Genomic DNA, 19,101 nt, shown 5'->3' on the forward strand with positions numbered 1-19,101 from the left:
AGTCAGGGGACAAAAGTACCAACGGCCGAATTGCCACATAAAATATAATGTACCACCACACGTCCACCACGAAAGCTCCACAATCTCAGAAAAGCAGTTAAAATCCAGCAAGCCTACCCATATGGAGAGAGGAGGAGAGCATTCTTCCTGTCTTTAGCAACACCGAACAACAGCTGATAAATCTTTAACACACATGGTTTGTGGGATGCCCTATGCTGAGACCGAGGAGATATGGAATCAATCCGAGGCTCTGCCACAGCCTTCCTGTGCAATTTTCAGCATGTCACTTGAGCCCAGATCCTTTATGGTAGCTCACTGATTCGCTCCTGCTTTATTTCAGTGAGAGCAAGGCACCAAAATGCCTTTGAAGGTGTCTATCAATCTTTTGGGGCCACACTGCTAAAGATATTTAGAAACCAAAAGAGACAGAAAGCCGCTTGCTTGGCAGAATGGTGGAGAAGACCCAGCTCCCCTGCAATTCTCACTCCACATCCGTGACTCCTTCAAGAGTTTCGTGTCTCACTAGGAAGGAGCTTTGGAAAACAACATCCTCTGGAATCTGTTTTGCCTTAGAAAATAAGAGACAAAGCATTTCCCTTCTCCATAGGAATGCTGCAGAAGTTAATTATTAAAAAAAAGTGGGGGTGTTGTAGACCAACGGTGAGCCCATAAAACAACTCAATAACCTGATGCAATCAATGTATATGAAAAACTTGGAATAACCCACTGGAAAAACTCTGCTGCAGAGTTATAATGGATCTTTACAGTACTTCAATGCATCACCCAAGAAGAAATGCTATGCTGTGAAGATGCTCACATCTTTACACATACAGGTGCTATATTTAAGCATAGAACCTACCTACTATAATGAAATCTTTGGACTTACAGTGGTATTTTGGGCTTTGAACTTAAAGGTTTTGAGCTATCACCTTGACAACAGCTTAACTGATTGATAAAGTGACAGCTTTAAGTTATTACAATACCTACAACAACAGTACCCTGGCCTTTAAGCACTATATTGACACAAATCATTCCTAGTCTTATTTTGCATCCACTGTAACATACTCACCATATAAGATACTCAATGTCAGTGGAAGAATAATAAGTCAGAAGGATCTCTGACTTGAAAAAAATATGGACATTCTTACATCATGTTTAGATAAATGCAGGGAGAATGTATATATGAGTATTTATGATTGCATAATTTAAAAGAACTCGAAATAGTAAGCATTTAGATGTAGGCCTTTGCTTTCTTCTGCTGTATGGACTGTCAGTCAATGAGTCAAAAGTGCTCCAGGAACAGTCTTACAAGTGTGTTGGTTTGTATTACTTCACTAGTGAAATTCAGCTGTTTCAGAGCACTTGCCTCTGAAACGTCTGCCACCACACTATTCTTCGGAAAAACTATTCTTCTCAAAGACCCCCCTGGGGTTTCAGAGCATTCACAAGGGAAAACTGGAGTTAACGTGATTGCTGTAGAGGCAGAGCACACACACAGAATTCATACTATTCTACACCAGCGTGGTGCAGCACTGACACCAGCTCCAAGACCACACTTAAAAGGAAATGAATCTGCAGGTCTCTTGACCTGCATTACTAGAAAATTGGACAAAAAATGTATACGTGTTTTTGAAACAAGGTTCTGCGCTGCACATTAACCACGTGAAGGGGAAAAGAGTCAGGCGAGTGCACTCCTTGGGAGGGCAGCTGTTTTTCATAAATGGCTAGTGTTGAATTTGTTGTCCATCAGCCAAGCCAACCACCATAATGAACCTTCCATCCCTGTTCTTCTCTTTCACCAACAGAGCACATTGCCAACATTACTATATAGCCTATTAAAATATAGGCCTCTAAAACCCAAACACTTACACAATGTGCTTTATCAACATATGGATATTTTTTTTCCTTTCATATATGGGTACAATATAACCCTTTCTTGTCTAAGGGTCCCATTAACTGCATTGCTAGTTTCAGCTACTGTCTTGTCAATGATTAAATGTAGGAGTGAACTATCTGCTTTAATGTAATGATTAAAACAAGATATGAAGTGTTTTCTGAATGATAGACCAGATTAAAACAAGATATTAAGTGTTTTCTGAATAATAGACCAGATTAAAACAAGATATGAAGTGTCTTCTGATACCCAACAATACAGTTCTTGCAGCTTCTCTTACTGGGAAGTCAGAAGATCTCAAAATGGCATCTTCTGCAAACAACCACCATGTCCCCCAGGGCCTGCTTCTCTGACCACTGGCACGAGCAAACAGTATCAGGCCCTTCTGTGGTTGCCTAACATAAAATAAGCCTCAAAAAAAGAAAACGTGTAGCAAATACTACCAAGTTTGTGCAACAAAAGAAATGCTTATTGGACATATGTATTCCATCAAATTTAGGGGCACTGATTTGCTATTTACTTTTTTATCTCCTTGTTGCAATGTAAGATGTTTCCTTTAAAAAAAAAAAACCACTGAACCAAAACCCATCATCTTTTTTCTGCATGCTTTTCAGAAGACAGAGGGTAAAATCTGTCGGTCAGGTATACATTGCATAAAATTTAAATAAGATGTGGAAATGAAGTTAATTTTTTCACCAAACTACACTGCTCAAGAGACAGATTCTACAATTTCCAGCTTGCCTTGAATTAGATCATCTTCCCCATACTCATAGGCTACAGCACAGAGTGATGACATTCAGAAAACATTTGCAAGAATTTTCTTCTGGAGATCAGAGTCACAGAGTTCAGCACAGAATGGTGAGGTGGTATAAGCTAGACAAGTGCACTTAACCTACCTTCTTACGATGAGACACTGAAATGTCTACAAGGTAGAAACAGAACATAGAAGCTACAAACCATATTTATGCCTTTCAAATATACATCAGACTGTAGCATCATCCCTTGCTTAACACAACTAAACTGGATATTCAGGTTTTTTAATCATTCTGTAGACTGAACTTATTCAACCACCAAATACTCTTTATTTGGTTTTGTTCTTTTTCTTTACTGGACCAATTCAATTTGCTGATGATTTACTAGCAGTGTGGTGCCTGCAGTGGGATAGTATACTTAGAACAGGAGTATTAAGCCACGTAGAGGACTAACGTGGGACAACCCACATTAAAACCAAGCTGTGGTTGAGAATAGCTGTTTCCCTGCCTCATTTGTACAGTTGAACACTGGTTAGGAGATGCTACACCAGCATGGTGCAGAATTAACACCAGCTCCAAGACCACGCTTAAAAGGAAATGAATCTGCAGGTCCCTTGTCATGCATTGCTAGAAAATTGGACAAAAATTGTATACAGTCTTGCAGAACTGAACACTGGTTAGAAGATTTCAAAGTTGCAGGACAAGCCTCAGTGATGCATCCAAATTCTGGCATAAGCAGAATGTGATTTTTAAAATGCTTCCATTTAAAATATTCAACTGACTATTTCTAAATACTACTTGATGTGGTACTCTACTTACTACACTGAGCATATTTCTACTCTTTCTCATTTCGTGCAGGGAGGTCAGGCTAGATGTATTTTAATAAATACATGTCCAATTACTTATTCGGAAACAGATCCTGACTCTTCCCATCTTTGACGTTATCACCTCAGACCCAGCCTCAATGCTCAAAACAAGATGCAACAGCAGGGTCTATCCAGTAGCAGCAAAAAAAAAAACGCTTTGGATACTTAATGCTCCAAGCAGTATAAACCTAAAAGCTGCAGCTAGTAAGCCAAGATGGTCACTTGACCTGCCAGAATTACCTGCCTTGTTGATCCGGGTTGCAGATTTTATCTGGGGCTGAGCTGTCGATTGCTGCCTGCATAAAGCTCCTAACAGATTTAATATTTACGCTTTCGCAAGTAGAAATATTGTATAGGTATGCTTTTACCTGTGCTAATTTTGGTGGTGAAATTGTCAGGTAGAAGGCTTGTGTCAGGAAGAGCACTCCCATGAGGATGCAAAAAGTCTCTTTCTCATATGCTTATCAATATGCTTATCACTGATCTATAGCATCCTTTGCATTTAGGGAGTAGGCCTTTCTCCAGCAGAGCCTTCCAGCTAATATTTGATGGTAAAAGCAACAGAGGAGCCAAAACAAACTGACAATCTCACTTCCATTTATAACTTTACTTTCTTATTTCACTTCAGGTCCTGGAGGTCATCATCATTATAATTACTTGAGTTCACTCAGTCCCCAACCAAAGGCTAACCCACATATATTTTAAGAGATGGTCCTTGATAGATGAGCTTACAGTCATAAGAAATATCAAGTATGGGAGTGTCCTAGTTTCAGCTGGGATAGAGTTAATTTTCTTCTTAGTAGCAGATACAGTGCTGTGGTTTAGATTTAGCATGAGAAAAATGTTGATAACACAGTGATGTTTCAGTTGTTGCTAAGTAGTGCTTACGCTGAAGTCAAGGACTTTTCGGTTTCGCGTGCTCTGCCAGTGAGAGCTGCACAAGAAGCCGCGAGGGAGCAGAGCCAGGACAGCTGACCTGAACTGGCCAAAGGGATATATACTGTTATGCTCAGTATATAAACTGGGGGGAGTTGACCTGGAGTGGCTGAGCACTGCTCAGGGACTGGCTGCGCATTGGTCAGCAGGTGGTGAGAAATTGTATTGCGCATCACTGGTTTGGTGGGGTTGGGTTTGGGTTGGGGTTTTTCCCTTGGATTTTATTCATCACTCTCCCTCTCCTCTTCATTACAATCATTATTGCTGTTATTATTGTTACATTTATTATTTTTTTTTTAACTTTATTGCAATTATTAAACTTTTCTTATCTCAACCCACAGGTTTTACCTTTTTTCTGATTCTCCTCCCCATCCCACTGGGGCAGGTATGGGGGAGTGAGCAAGCGGCTGCATAGTATTTAGTTGTTGGCTGGGGTTAAACCACAACAGGGAGGCAGAAAGAGATACTATTCCCACTTTACACATGAGCAACTATGGCAGAAAGATGTTAAGTGATTTGTTCTTTGATGAGCAGCTGGGATATTAATGCAAGTGCTTTCCCCTCAATATTACCTTTACAAAAAAAAGTTACACATGGTGTTCCTAAAAGTGTGCACTCAGTGCTTCACAGCTAATTTGGAATGTCACTAGTCCACATAACCAGCTTAATCACAACAAACTCTCATGGATGATCCACAGACTGCTGCTCAGAAGAGGAGAAAAAAAATAATAAAAAAAGAAGGAAAAAAAAGGAAAAAAGAGAAAGAGAAAAAAGAAAAAAGAAAGAATGTGGCTAATTGAACTGTATTCTTTGAGTTTTCAAATTATGACTCTCAAGGAGGTAAAAAAAACACCAGTGCTTTTCTCTTATAAGATTTCAGTGTCAAGCTGTGTGCTAAGCCACAGTGATATACTAAAAAAAAACAAAACAATTTCTTTCAGAGTCCAAAGAAATTAACACGGCCAAGAATATTTTCAGAAGACTTTTCTGAGCCCTAAGATTTCCATGCATCTAGTCTTACTCTCCAAGTATTGGTAGGTCCATTAGAACAGTGCTGCATTGCACTCATATTCCAGGGACAGGCTGGTAGAAGCATTTTGTCAGCGATAGCTGCAGCCTGAGGAGTCCCTTTCTGCTGTGGCCTTTGTCTCTCGCATTCGTATAAAGCCGCATCAGATCCCCATCTGACAGTCAGTTGGTAATGCAAGAATGAACATACAGCAGACTAATTGGAAACACAGAGCAAATGTTACAGGTTAGCTAGCTAGTGGGACTTTTGCCACCCCACTCTTTTTTTTTTTTTTCACCCCCTCTTTTTTTTTTTTTTAATTATTATTATTTCCCTCTCCCCATCACTCATTTACTCCCTGGAGATCCCCAATGGCAGCTGCAGGGGCTGTAGGAGAAGGGCAGAATAAGACTTCCAAAAGGCAGGTAAACAACTGGAAATACCAGGTAACTTGATGCCCTTGTCTAGGTTTTTAATCAAGATTGTGCAACTGCCCCTTGTAAACTGAAAGGGATTCTGCAGCATCACACATTGCGATCTGTGGCTAGCTGCACAGACATCCGCATGAGTAGGTCTTGCTTCATCTCCTACTCCTGCAAATTAAACACCATCCAGGGAGAATCCTGTAATTCACAAAGAAGTAGAAACGTGCAGAAACGTTCCCCTTAATACTGGCTAAGACTCCCCTCTGCAGCACCTAAGACACAAAATTTTAAGAAGTTAAATCTAAAAGTAGACACATTTATCTCATTACATGTTCCTGTTCCCTAACATTCATCCTGTTCCCTAACATTCATCCTGCACACAAAGCTGTAGGGGTCAGTCTGGGCTCTTTTCCCAATCCTTGACCAAAACCTGGGCTCTCTCACATTGGATACTTTTTTTCCTTGCTCAGCATATACCATACTGCAGCCTCTCTCCTCTTCTCCTTTATCTGTCCCAGTCTTTTTCCTTATAAGCCACAAATAAACCATCCCTAGACTCCCTTCCCCATAAGCCAAAACCAAACATCTCCTAGATTCCCTTCCCATCTTCTTCCTACAAGCCTCATCTCCCATTCTGCACCTCAGCAATCAGCTTTACCTCTTTTTTTTTTTTTCTTCTTCTTTTTCTTCTTCCCAAAAAGCCCTCTTAGGCCTTTACTTTGTAGACCTCAAGACCCCTAAATGCTGCTACCTCCAGATTTCACGAGCCCCAGCGACACACATATGCCTCACACTTATGGATGTTGAGTTGGACGGCAATCACCAACAGGCAAAGCAAATGACACAGTACAGCGGCTATGAGAAAGAGTACCTATAGAGGAAGCCATTGCAACTGGATGCACAGACACGCTGAAAGGCAAAATAATGCTGAAGCAAGCTAAGGAGAAGTGCCCTCTGGCTTTAGCACGGTAGCTGCTTTGTGGCTGCCTTCTCCTAGTCCATTGTCCCAGTTAATGTTCAGATTAGACAAACAGAGAATACTGTGAGAACTAAGAAAAAGGCAGGGGACACATTACACAAGCATTTCCGAGAGCTGCAGAAACAGAAGAGGGGAGAACACAGGCACAAAAGGCAACGTTGTGAAGGGGGAGCATTGGGCAGGTTGTCAGAGGGCTGCAGAGAGCAACACTGCAGGAAGCCCCACATTACTCGTGTCTTTAAGTTTTCAGAAGCAACCAGAAATTTGGATCTTATGTGAAAAGTTAAAATTTCATGCATTACCTTTTGCTGGCTTCTTAAAGCATTAAGCTCTTCTACAATTCCTTGAAAAATCTGAACAGCTCTTTAGGATCCCTCAAAACACTCTCAACAACCTTTAAGCACAGGAGTACGCTTAATCCCATACAAAGTGGCCTATATAATTCAACCAAAACTTATGAATACTGAGTGCAAAACAATACTAATTGAAAATGGGATACAGTATCTGCCAGGTACTGCAAGTTAAAGTTTTCCCCTTCAACATGAATACTTAATGAGTAAAACAGAAACATGATAAAGCTGGTAATGACGACAAGAAAATCCCATCATGTTGTGGAGGAAAAACCAATTTTTTTTATTTTTTTTTAAGTAAATGCCTCTTCAGAGTCCATATTTCCCTGTAACATATTTGAGCAAGTTTGCAATCCTCACTTCGAAGATGATACAATTTTCCCGAGCCTCTCCCTCGAGAGGTGTGTGGCTTGTGTTATAGTTTACTTCAAAGCAGAAACTTTGAATCAACCCCTGGCAAACAGTTACACACTTTTAGAAATTTAATGCTGGTTTTCTGTTGGTTTGGGGGCTTTATTTTTTTCAGCTGTTCGGACAGTTTAAAAAGCATGTCGCAACTTACAGTGCCACCTAGTTTCTAACCAAAAGGTTACCACCAGGTAGTAGAGCTCAATATACTTTCACGCGGTGTTCTTCAATGTCTCAAGGAACCAAAAGGGGAGGAAGGGTTCAGTGTGCTCACACTCACTCTTTTGTTGTTCTCTTCTTCTTGTGCCTTCCTAAATTCGTGCTCTAGGGAGCAATCGATGTCGTTGAAGAGGCCCACTTCTTCACAGTTCTTCAGAAAGCGTGTTGGTGTAGGAGTCTGATCTGAGAATACGACAAGAAATAATTTAGTAGTCTTCCAGGAAAAGAGTTTCTAGCTAACCCCTCTGTACCTTCCCACCCCTACCACGCCATCACTAAAAACAAACCACACAGCACTGAATTTCAGCGCTAGGCATTGCAGACAGGCAGTGTTTGCCAAGTGTCCAAGCCCAGGCGGCAGCCCCCATCCCACCAGGAAGGCGAGAGGCCAGGTTTTCACAGGGCACGAAACACAAGTGCATGTCCTTAACATGTGCAAACGGACACGGCAACTGCCCACACCACCAATAACATGCGTGTGCAAAACCACGCACAGTGCGGATCGTCGTGCACATTTACATCACAGCACACAGGTAACCGCTGCAGGTACACACTAGTTAACACCTCTGAGTGCTTGAAAACCACCTCAAACATACACAGGTTGCAAAACACACAGCCATAGTGAGAAGGTCTGCTCCTAACCAATTTTTGAAGGAGCAAAAGGACATTTGGAAAAGCTATGAAACATTAAAATTTGTCCACAAAGAAGCATCCTTATGTGGTTTAGACCTAAAAGTATTGATAATACATATAAACCACAAGATTTGGAGTCAAATGATTTGTAATACATGCTTCAGCTCTAGAAATTTTTTGCCCTCTCGGAAATAATTCAGGGAAGGACAGGATTCTCTTTAATGGCACAGGCAGGAGGGACTCAAGAAGGTACACAGTTTTCAGCCGCATTTCCCAAAACCTCCAAGGCAGACGAGCTAAATTGCCCTGCAGACTGGAGTTTCAGTGATGACCTTGGCTAGTCTTTCTTCAGGAAGTGACAAATCCAGCCCAAACCTGGGCACAAACGACTGCTCAAAGGTCAGCGCTACGGCACCTCCGTTCATTCTGAGGCAAGTTCTGAACTGTCCCACATCAGCTTCCCCATCTCCCCCTCAACAGTACAATACAGAACCCTACTAGCAAAAGCAGGAGAGACACCATATGGTCCTACCGGCTTTACACACTTTTAAAAATAAAAGTAATTAAAAAAAAAAAATCCTCTCTTGAACGTTAGTTTCTTCTTCCCAAGTCCCCATTCCAGCTCGAGCTGCTTTGTACCTAATTTTATGGAAAGACTGGGCTCACTCTCTTCAAAAATAGTCTTCTGCATAGTCATTGACAACTACCCTATTGTTTGAGATTCATTCTTTAAAGAATGAAAACTCTGTCATACTAATCCCAGTTGCCCATACTGGGCCAATTCTGACCTCAGAAAAAAAGCTTCCCACTTCAGTGAGTTCTGGAAGAAAAATCTGGTTTCTTGCACCTAGCTAAATTGGCTCCGGTTCTAATACTCTCCCCTCACAGGGAGCAGTTACCAGCTACAATGGACTTTACACAATCAGCATAGAAACAGACAGAAACCCCTAAACAAAAGGCAGCACAAAAACCAACACATACAAAAGAAAATGCAGCTTTCACTTGGAAACTGAGGGGGAGGATCAGCTTCCTCCATTATAAAGCCAGTTGAAGCCAATTTCCACCTGTGTAAGGTGTGGTCCTACAGGTTTGACCTTCTCAAGTAATCCAAGGGCAAACACACTTGTTTGCATTTATATTTCTGATGCAACGTGTTGATGTAACACAAAAAGCAAGTCCTTAAAGTTAAAATGCTGCTTTATTTCTTTTGGCTTGAGCATCCTATGGCGAGCCTAAAGGAAACAAAACTCAAGTGTTTGGGAATGCACACATATTTATCTATTAGTTTTCACAGCTAACTACCGCATTACCAGAGTCAGAAACATAAGACTTTCCAATAATCTTGCAAGAACTCAGCACGAGGAGCTGAGTCAATGAGGTGCTGACACTGATGGGAGCTGAGTACACTCAGTACTTCGCAGGTCCATGTCCTAAATAAGTAGTGCCAAACTAATCTCAAGGGTAACCTCACGGAACTCAGTAGATTTACACCAGGGTTGTCTTTGGCCCTTGAAATGGAGTTGCACTGGAAACGAAGTGCACTGAAAAAGCAGGAGAACTAGATTTTATTTCCAAAAGGTATTAAACATTATGTTAGAGAACAACACAAGTGCTTTAAAGAAAAACAGAGATAATTGTTGCCAACCCTTCCTGGACATAAAGGGCATGTTAGTCTTTGAAGGGGAGGCAAACACAGGAAATGTTTTATTTTTACAAGTGGTATATACCTATCAAATAAGCAAGGTATCAATTTCATGACCAAGATTAGAAACTACGGTTTCATAAAGAAGCTGCTTTTCACTAACATCAAAAATCCTAAGTTATTTTTCAGTTGCTTGAGCCCAAAATTTGTGGGCCAGGGCAGAAGAGAACACGCTAACATAAACAAAGTCTTGTTATTTTCCATCAAGGTACGCAGCTGAGCCAGCAATCAGCCATTACTACAACAGGCTACAAGAGGTCGGGGCAACTTAATGGGTAACAAGGTGGTGATCAGGCACTTGCAGCTGAAGTTCCCAATCTGTTCAGCATCTATTCCATGAATGTCAGACCGACAGACACACAAAAAAGTTATCTCAGTGAAGTAAACTCATTTTAAGAGTAAAAACAAGCAAACCCAGAGCAAGAATGTGACTTCAAATGCACAAAGGCCTCAAAACAAAAAGCTTTTCTGTAAACATGCTTAAATGTATCTTCTGCACCAAAAGCAGTCTGAGATAATCAAATGCATTGCCAACAGTTGATCTTTCCGATTAACTAGTTTATTATATAAAAGCATCAAAACTGATAGATTAATGACATTATTTACACCACCTACATATTGACATAGTGATCTTAAATTACTACCTCAGTCTCCCCATACAGTTACAGTAGTTTCTGTGATCCAGAAATCCCACCGGCAGGAATTCACAAGATTTTGTTAAAACAGACAGCCCCTGGCTCTCACCCCAGCTGGGAAGGGGACACCACCAACCACCCATTCACAGACCTTCTGGAAGCCAGCTCAGCCAGATGTAAAACAAGAGCTGCCTTTCTACCTTGTAATACTTCATCCTTCAACATTCATGGAAACCTGAAGTCCACAAAACCTCTGTGTTGGTATGAGAGCAGAACTGATAAAGACCCAGACTTTAAAACAGAGACTTTACACTGTATAGTAGTTACATTCCACATGCACTGCACTCACTGATTTCAGGACTTTAGGGCTACCAAGTCCAGTAGGCTTACTTTGCTCCCAAAGCAACCAACTACTCTGCCTCTGCAAAACACCGGTTCTCTCTCGGGAGGTGGGCAAACTAGGAGAAGATACTACTCTCAACACCGCAGTAATCATTTGACCTAGATTAGGCGAGTCTTTGTGTTTTAATTGGGAACAGGATCACAAAGGGGACCCTAACGTTACACATTCAGGTCTCCCAGAATTAATAATATACTCCTAATTCTCAGCACTTAAAAATGCATTAATAGTTCCAACAGCTTGCGCCTGACCTCACTGTTCCCCGTTGGTACAAACAAACCTTTTGTTGCTATCGCCAGCGCCCACAGCTATTGCAGGCTCACGGAGAACGGGGCTCTGGTTTGTTGTACTTCAGCAACCGATGTGCCAGACCCATCTGGACCGAAACACAGAGTTAGCACCACCCAGCACTCCTGCCGAGGAGGCACGCTACGTAGGAAGCTGTCCTGCAGGCACACTGCTATCCATGCAACCCAGGACTTTAATGTTGCAAGCTGCATTGTGAACTGGTCAGCTCGGGATACCGGTCTGTCCGGGTTAAACCTCGTTATCTGGCTGTTACACTGACCGGCCATCCCAACAGCCCCGTTGTTCAATGTGTAAAAAATCTTTCCGTTCCCAACTGCTACCAGAACTAGTTTACTATGCTCTGAGGCATCTGCCTCCAGCCAGCTGTCACTTCACAGGTGAACCCCCATCATCTGATATTTACTTAGGAAGTTATTTCTATCCCACCTTTACCACCTGTTTGAGCACAGAACCTGTCAAGCTTCAGACTAGGCAATAAATATTTTGTTCAGCCTGTTATTCAGGTGAATAATCAGCCTCTCTGATGACATAGTCATGGCCAGAAAGGCTGCAAGAAACTTTAACATTAAATAAACCTCAACAATGTAAATGGACAATACAAACACCCCAGAGCAAGATCAAATGGTCCCACCTGTGCAGCTCTCAAGTTAACCTACTGTACCTTACAGGAGAGGATTTCAGAAGCACTCAGCCATCAGATTCCAACCAGAACCTAATATACAGAATGGATTTTGGCTGCTGACCATTTCAAAAACCTGTCTCAATGTCTGATTTTCTAGACTCGCTGCAAAGGGCATACTGTAAGGCAATGAGGAATTTGAAATCTCTTCAGTAAAGTAAAAAGATTCCATTATATACTCATCGTGTCTGGTAGTGCGGGGGGGGGGGGTGGGTGTGTCTTTGTTGTTGTTTCGTTGGGGGGGACGACTTAATTACTGAAATAATAGCCTCAGAAAGGACACAGTCTCAATGCATGGCTTTCAAAAAAACAGCTCAGGAAATGCAACATTAGCTTGCCGTATAGTTTATTTGAAACATCCAGAGTGCATTTTGTAAAACTACCTTGGAGCCTAGAGTTTCATCCCTCAAAGCACAAACGAAAACTTTAAAGCATGATACCAGTTAAAAAAAAACCAAAAAAAAAACCACCTGGAGAACCAAAGGAAAGTTATGTGAAACAAGCTTTAATTTTGAAAAAAAAAATAGAATTCTGATTCAGTAGAAGATACCTAACAGCACAGCTCTAAAGTGTGTAACTTGATTCTTCATCTTTCTTTTTTTAAAAGAAGTATGTTTAGTCTGACATGCAGTAATAACAGGCATTTGGCTTGTTCAGCTGTGGCTCTGTTGAAGTTACATACTTACTCATGTTATACTTTCATACAATGATAACAAAGTCAGAGTAATAGGGCTAGCGCTGAAATTTGAAGGACTGCCCAGCAAGCAGCCGCAAGGAAAGAGGAATGTCCTGAGAAAGTCAAGAAGGTCTCTACATGGATTTGGCAGGTTACTACCCAAGCACACTGAAAAGCTCAAGGTCATGACACCTCAAGCAAGTGATGGAAGAAGAGGTGCACCTAGTCATACCTGGCGGAACTGCCCTCACCCAGGGGTTCACCAATAAGGGCTCCCAAGAGCTTCACTGCATAAAGATGCACTGTTTGAAGCACTGGTTGCACTTGCTGTGGGGGTACACGTACTGGGTACAACACGTAATGTCTGCTGGTCACTCAGAGCATGACCAGTTGAATTTTAGAAGACTTCTCATTTCGTTATTTAGTAAAGCAAGGGACACCGAAGCAAACAAGAAATGGAATGACATTATTTGTCTCTATATCCAATCATTTTGCCCTCCACAAAATTCATGTCTAGATAAACCTCCCTGTGTAAACCACAAGGAGAAAAAAATAGTCAACCAAGAATGACATCAGTTACCTCACCGACACAGGCATTTCCTGGGAAGAGTAAGACATTTGCACTGCCTTTATCACATACAGTTTTTCATTAGAGAAGACTGTTTCTATCTATACCGTGGGCTTTACCACCAAAAATCTAGAGGACTGCATTTCAGCAAATAGAATCAGGAAGAAATAAGGTTTCTATATAGATAATCCTGGCCTCTCCTGCATCTGCTACCAGCACTTCTGGAAGGACTTCCCCCCTCCAACAACAATAAAGTATCACTCCTTCCCTTCCCAAATCTCCTACCACAGGAATTTCAGTGTCCCCAGCCCAAAGTTCAGTTCCACACAGCTTTTATTACTTACCTGGAGGCAACAATCTGTCCCATGGATATTAATATTTTGGTGTTAAAACAAAAAAGCTTTGACATACAACAAACTACAGCTTCAAAGCAGTGCAATGCTCATTTAGCACAACAGCAAAGACATGACATCTATTTCAGTCAACCTAACTACGAAGTTGCCTGCAATGGTGACTAGCATGCAAAACTTACAGAAGATATTCTGTGTTATCTCAAACAGCTCTTTTTTGGCTAGGAAAGATGGAAATGGAAACCATCAATGACTCTCTATCCATAGTCATAACAAGATTTTCTAACGAACAAAAATAAAATACATACCCAAAAAGGAACAAATAACATTAATTTATAAAGACAGAAAAAAGATTGTAATGTCAAATTATCCAACAAAAGGATTACTTGCATTTTAATGAAATGCCTGTAGCAGACTTCCCTTCCATTTATATAGTCAGAGAACAGAACACTATTTAGTGTATGTATGTACCTGGAGTCTCTGAATTAGTTCAAGAGTCACCAGATTTAATAAAACCTTTTCTTCTTCAGCCAGCACAAAAAAATGGAAGAAAATATATTGGAGCTAGCTGCTAACAAGGAAGCTCTTAGCCGGACATACCTGATAAACCAGCATAGTACCAATAGTTTCAATCAGGTCACACAACTTGGTTGTTAAACACTTGACCCCACCTGCATAACAACATATAACTTTACATATAACATAACTTTACCTCTCACTTACAAACTGATATTTCAGACCTCAGCAGAGATTTCACACAGGGAACAAGGTTCCTACTTCCCAAGTTGTATTTTGCTTAGTTTCTGAGATGTTGTGTTGGTACAAAACCAACAGCACCTCAGTTTTACTGCCTGCCTCCAATAACAGTTTATAGAAGACGTGCTTGGTGTGTATTAAATATTACTGGTATTACACTGACCCCAGACAGGGGATCAGCTATCTCTGGAAACAGAGCAGATAATTCTACTGGCTACCTGAAAGCATACAGCCCATTATTTTGCATGACTAATTACTAATAATGAATGAATCAAATATAACACATTAAAAGATAGCATAAAACATGCTGGAAAAAAGGAGAAAGTCTGACCTCTATGCAGCTTAATAAAAAGAGGGGGAAAAAAACACCACACACTAACACTGCACCTGGCTTATTACAGGGCAATTGCTACTGCAATTCTTTGAACCTACTGATGACAGGAACAATTTAAAAAAAAAAATAAAAAAAAAAGTCAAATAAGCAAAAATGCAAAAAACCAAGAAGGAAGACATGAAGACAAATGTCTAAGAGAAAAACCTGTCTCTTTTCCCCATATATCATTAATTTTTCATTATGAAATCTAAGAATAAAACATCTTAAACTTTAAGGTATTTAGATTTCCCCAGGGTTTTGGTGGGTAATGAAACAACTATTTTTCAATGTCTCCCTGCAGAGAGTAGATGATCTATGATGCTTCCAAACTAAGGATTGCAAAACGCCAAACAAATCCACCAAACACACACAAAAAGAAAAATCAATACACAGCAGCACCAGGTTGTCAGGCCATTACAGTCAGACACATTTGCCACAGCCTTTCAGAACACATGCAGCTTTTTACTCTGTCTTTACTACACAGGATCGCCATACACAAAACACAAAGAATACATCCCTCAGAAGCAATCTTGGAGCCTTTATGGCCATGAAATTCTGAATTTCCATATGCTTAGTTGGCTAACTGCATGTCTAGGGACCCCAGTACTGGTTGGAGTGGTGGAAGCCAGTCAAAGCCTGGGAAAGCAACCCATTGAAAGGAGCAGGACAGCTAAATCATAGAAGTTACCAAACATAAACAGAGCTACTCAGGGGACTTCTGATGACGGAATATACTCCTTAGAAACTGTCCTCGGGCAAAAGTCTTGCCAAACAGAAAGCTGTAACAAAAGCCAGCACTTGCACAGGGTGAATGTGGCCACAGCACAGATGTCTTTGAGCAGTTTCACTGCCAGAGGACAAGGCCAAGTGCAAAAGCAGCATTTTCTCACTCATGCTTGCAAACACAGGATTCTGCGGGCATAGCCGGCATGCAGGCACTTTACAAGCCCTACTCTTCAACGTGCTGTGTACTATTCCTTTCTAAATTTAGTCCACTATGGTATTTTCAAGTGTAAGAGGAAAATAAATTGTATTTGGGACAAGGTCTGTCCGATTTTTCACAAGTGCCTAAAGTCATCATTACACACACACCAAAAAAACAAACAAACAAACAAAAAAAGGACAAATCAAATATTTGCAAGCCATTGCTACCCAATTATGACTTTCATAAAAGTGGAAATGGTTTCTCCATAAAAGAGTTAGTCTACTGGAGACCCTTTAATCATAATATAGTTGCACCTAAAATGGCACAATTTACCTTGAAGAAGCCTATTTCAAAAGACAAATATCAAACTGGTTAACATCCACACACGCATTTGCATCATAGTTTTTTTTCTACAATTACATTAAAACATGACAAATCCTAGTGATATTGTTCTTAGTAATCCATTACTATAGCCCAAGGAATTTACAATAGGAAAGGGAACAGGAGAGGAGAGAAGAGGTATGATTAGGGCTAGCTTGACCTTACCCAACACCCACTGAATGCCAGCAAGCCACCCATGTGTGGTTACTCAGACAAGAGTACGAAAAAACTATGTAAGAAAAAAATCCATAAGAAACGAAAGGATGCAATTGCACATAACACCAAATAACCCCTGTGTATGAGGGAAGTGCAGGGAGAGATGGTTACCTTTAGGGAGAAAGAGTACTGGACATTACCCGTTGGTTTACCTTTCTGGTTATGTTTTTTCGCAATGGGCAGCTCTTGAGCCACCATAAAGGTGGCTCATATGATGTGGCCTGCTAGAGTTGCCAAAGTGAGCCTGTCAAACTTAAATAGTGAGTCGTATAGGAACAGTACAAATGCACTTCATTAACACGCTCGCTGCTGGGCTCCCAGGTGACACGCGCTTGAGTGCCGATATCTCCCTGGCATGTTGACATGGGAGTCAACAACAGAGCTGCCAGCGTGGCTGAGGTTCAACAATTCCTCTCCCTCCCATGCCAAATCTGTGGGAAGGCATAAGAATGGCAACTGTCTTTTTGTTCAAAGACATGCATTCTAGCTCATTCCATCTCTACTTATTATTTAATTGGAGCTGGGCTTTTAAAAACCAGTCTTGGAGGTATTTTGGCATTAGCGTTCTGGTAGGAGTCATGCTTTCAACATCATCTGAATAGTTATCTTGACTCTTGAATTTGTGTCTTCTTACCTGATAACATATTATCTGTTTTTATTGAAGGGAACTTCAAAGTCATTTCATGTTTGTGCCTGTGAATCATCAGATGATCCTCTGTTGGAAAACGCTGTCAGGCAAACACAGGGAGAGAGAGAGGAAGAAGAGAGGGGGGGAAAAAAAAGGAAAAAAAAAAAAAGAGAAGAATTTAATTCTCTAATAAACTTTTGGCATTGGACAGAATTTCAAAAACGAGAGAAAGAAAGAAATGTATCCAGTTAGAAACGTGTCCAAATGGCACAGGAAACAGAATATTTGAAAATGCAAGTGAGCATGAATAACAAATAGCTGTACTCTACTTCGAAACGTATTTGCTGCAGTGCTCTCTGGGGTTGCAAACTGTAAGGTGTCATGCATCTGCTGGAACATGCTGCAGACCGAGTTTGGGATCCTAAGGGTCTCAGACAGCCACTCCAGCTACCACAGCCTCACAAGTCACCACGTGCCTGAGGATCTGCGATAACTGCTGCTGTGTATACTCTTAGCCTACGGCAAACGCAAAGTAATGCAGCGTATCTTAAATCACTTTACTGGATTTTTCTGCTTTTGTGTCTTTCTGCAACCTGTGACTGCTGAAGAGCAATAAAAATAATCAAATAAGCCAGCCTTGCCCTACCCAAAAGTGTTCAGGCAAAATGCACCTTTTATTTTGGAAACCTCTACTTTTACTTAATTCAAAGTGGCAATGCAATGGTGCTCAGCATGTAACAACTATTTATTACCCTTCATGATACTAAATTAAATTATTTTCCTTTGTCAAGCAGAGAAGGTGGAGAGACGTGCTTTGTAAGAAACAATCAGTGTGATAAGTTTGTTTTACAGTCTGATAACAGACTTCTACAACAAATAGCTTCTTTTGAGCAAGTCAAAGAAGAGACAAGCTTGAATAAATGTTCAACCACTTGTACACTTGGGCTCAGAAAGCAGACTGCTGCTGTTAAGTTTCCTTCCCCAGAAGGTGCATACACAGACCTTTGCTACATACCCAGTTTTAACTGGGTTATTTCAGGACTAGCAAAGGCCAAAAGTTGTATCACCAAGGCTTGAGGAAAAAAAAATAAATTTAAAAATCAGATTTTTAAAGCAACAGGTACATAAGAGACTATAAAAAACTGGCAACAACAGAGTTAAAGTGACTTAATGCTTTCAACGCTGTATATTCTTGGCCAAGTGACTTTGCTTGTGGCTATGGTATAAATAGTTGCAGCACATTACACCTTCTGAGAATCTCTCTAAGCCCATAGACAAAGCAGCATAAATAATGGGAATGAATTCTCTGGAAAAAAAAAAAATCCCAGAGACCTTTTCCTCACTGTGAAATCCTGGTTCATTGCTTACTCATCTGGAAGAAATGCAGCACTAGAAACTTATGTGAAGAACAAAGGGAGTATGTGAAAGCCCTTGCTCAATGAAATTGCACGGGTGGGGGAGGGGAGGGGAACCCCACATTTTGTTCTTGTGGAAATGGATTTTTCACCGTGGATGCCACGCTCTGTCTTCAGGGTGAAATCAGCCAGCTTGAAGAGGACATGGGGCATCTGAAGAGAAGCTATTCCTCCACCTCAGACTTCTCCCTCTGTCTTTTTTTAAGTCTACTTTCTTCCTGGTGCAGAAGGCCAGCTCCCTCAGCACCCCACGCAGATCTGCACTGGTCCCCCGACAGCTTAGCTGGACAGCAGCGCTACGCTGTCCACTTCTGTCAAGTCCTCATTTACGATAAATGGAGATCAGACTTTGAAATGGGAAATTAAATTTATTTTAAGATGAAGTCACACCTACACTGCTTGTCTTTCCAAACTGTAACAGCATACAACCCAGCCTGCTCTCTGAACATCTAAATGGGCCTCTTTGGATCAGCTTCTCCTCCACTGAGGAAATGACTTAATATCTAACATGAAAAAGTCCACTGATCTGAGAGGAAGTTAGTTTTAAGATTCAACCAAAAAGTAAATAAAATTTGACCTCAAAACTCGGATACTTTCATTCTACCTCTGTGACAGAA

The 19,101-nt window shown here is 41.0% G+C and overlaps 1 protein-coding gene across 1 annotated transcript in view; it reads right to left on the bottom strand.

Annotated features, from left to right (window-relative positions):
* LOC129735883 (cyclic AMP-responsive element-binding protein 5-like) overlaps positions 1-17,170 on the bottom strand; it is a 40,646-nt gene extending 23,476 nt beyond the window's left edge. The window contains exons 1-2 of the mRNA XM_055707655.1: positions 17,076-17,170; positions 7,900-8,021 (exon numbers count right to left, since the gene is read on the bottom strand). Coding sequence (XP_055563630.1) covers positions 7,900-8,021; positions 17,076-17,145 — 192 coding nt within the window. The 5' untranslated portion in view covers positions 17,146-17,170. The remainder of the gene's footprint in view (positions 1-7,899; positions 8,022-17,075) is intronic.
* Between the last annotated feature and the right edge of the window lie 1,931 nt (positions 17,171-19,101).

The sequence above is a fragment of the Falco cherrug genome, chromosome 4, assembly GCF_023634085.1.
Source record: "Falco cherrug isolate bFalChe1 chromosome 4, bFalChe1.pri, whole genome shotgun sequence".
Lineage (NCBI taxonomy): Eukaryota > Metazoa > Chordata > Aves > Falconiformes > Falconidae > Falco > Falco cherrug.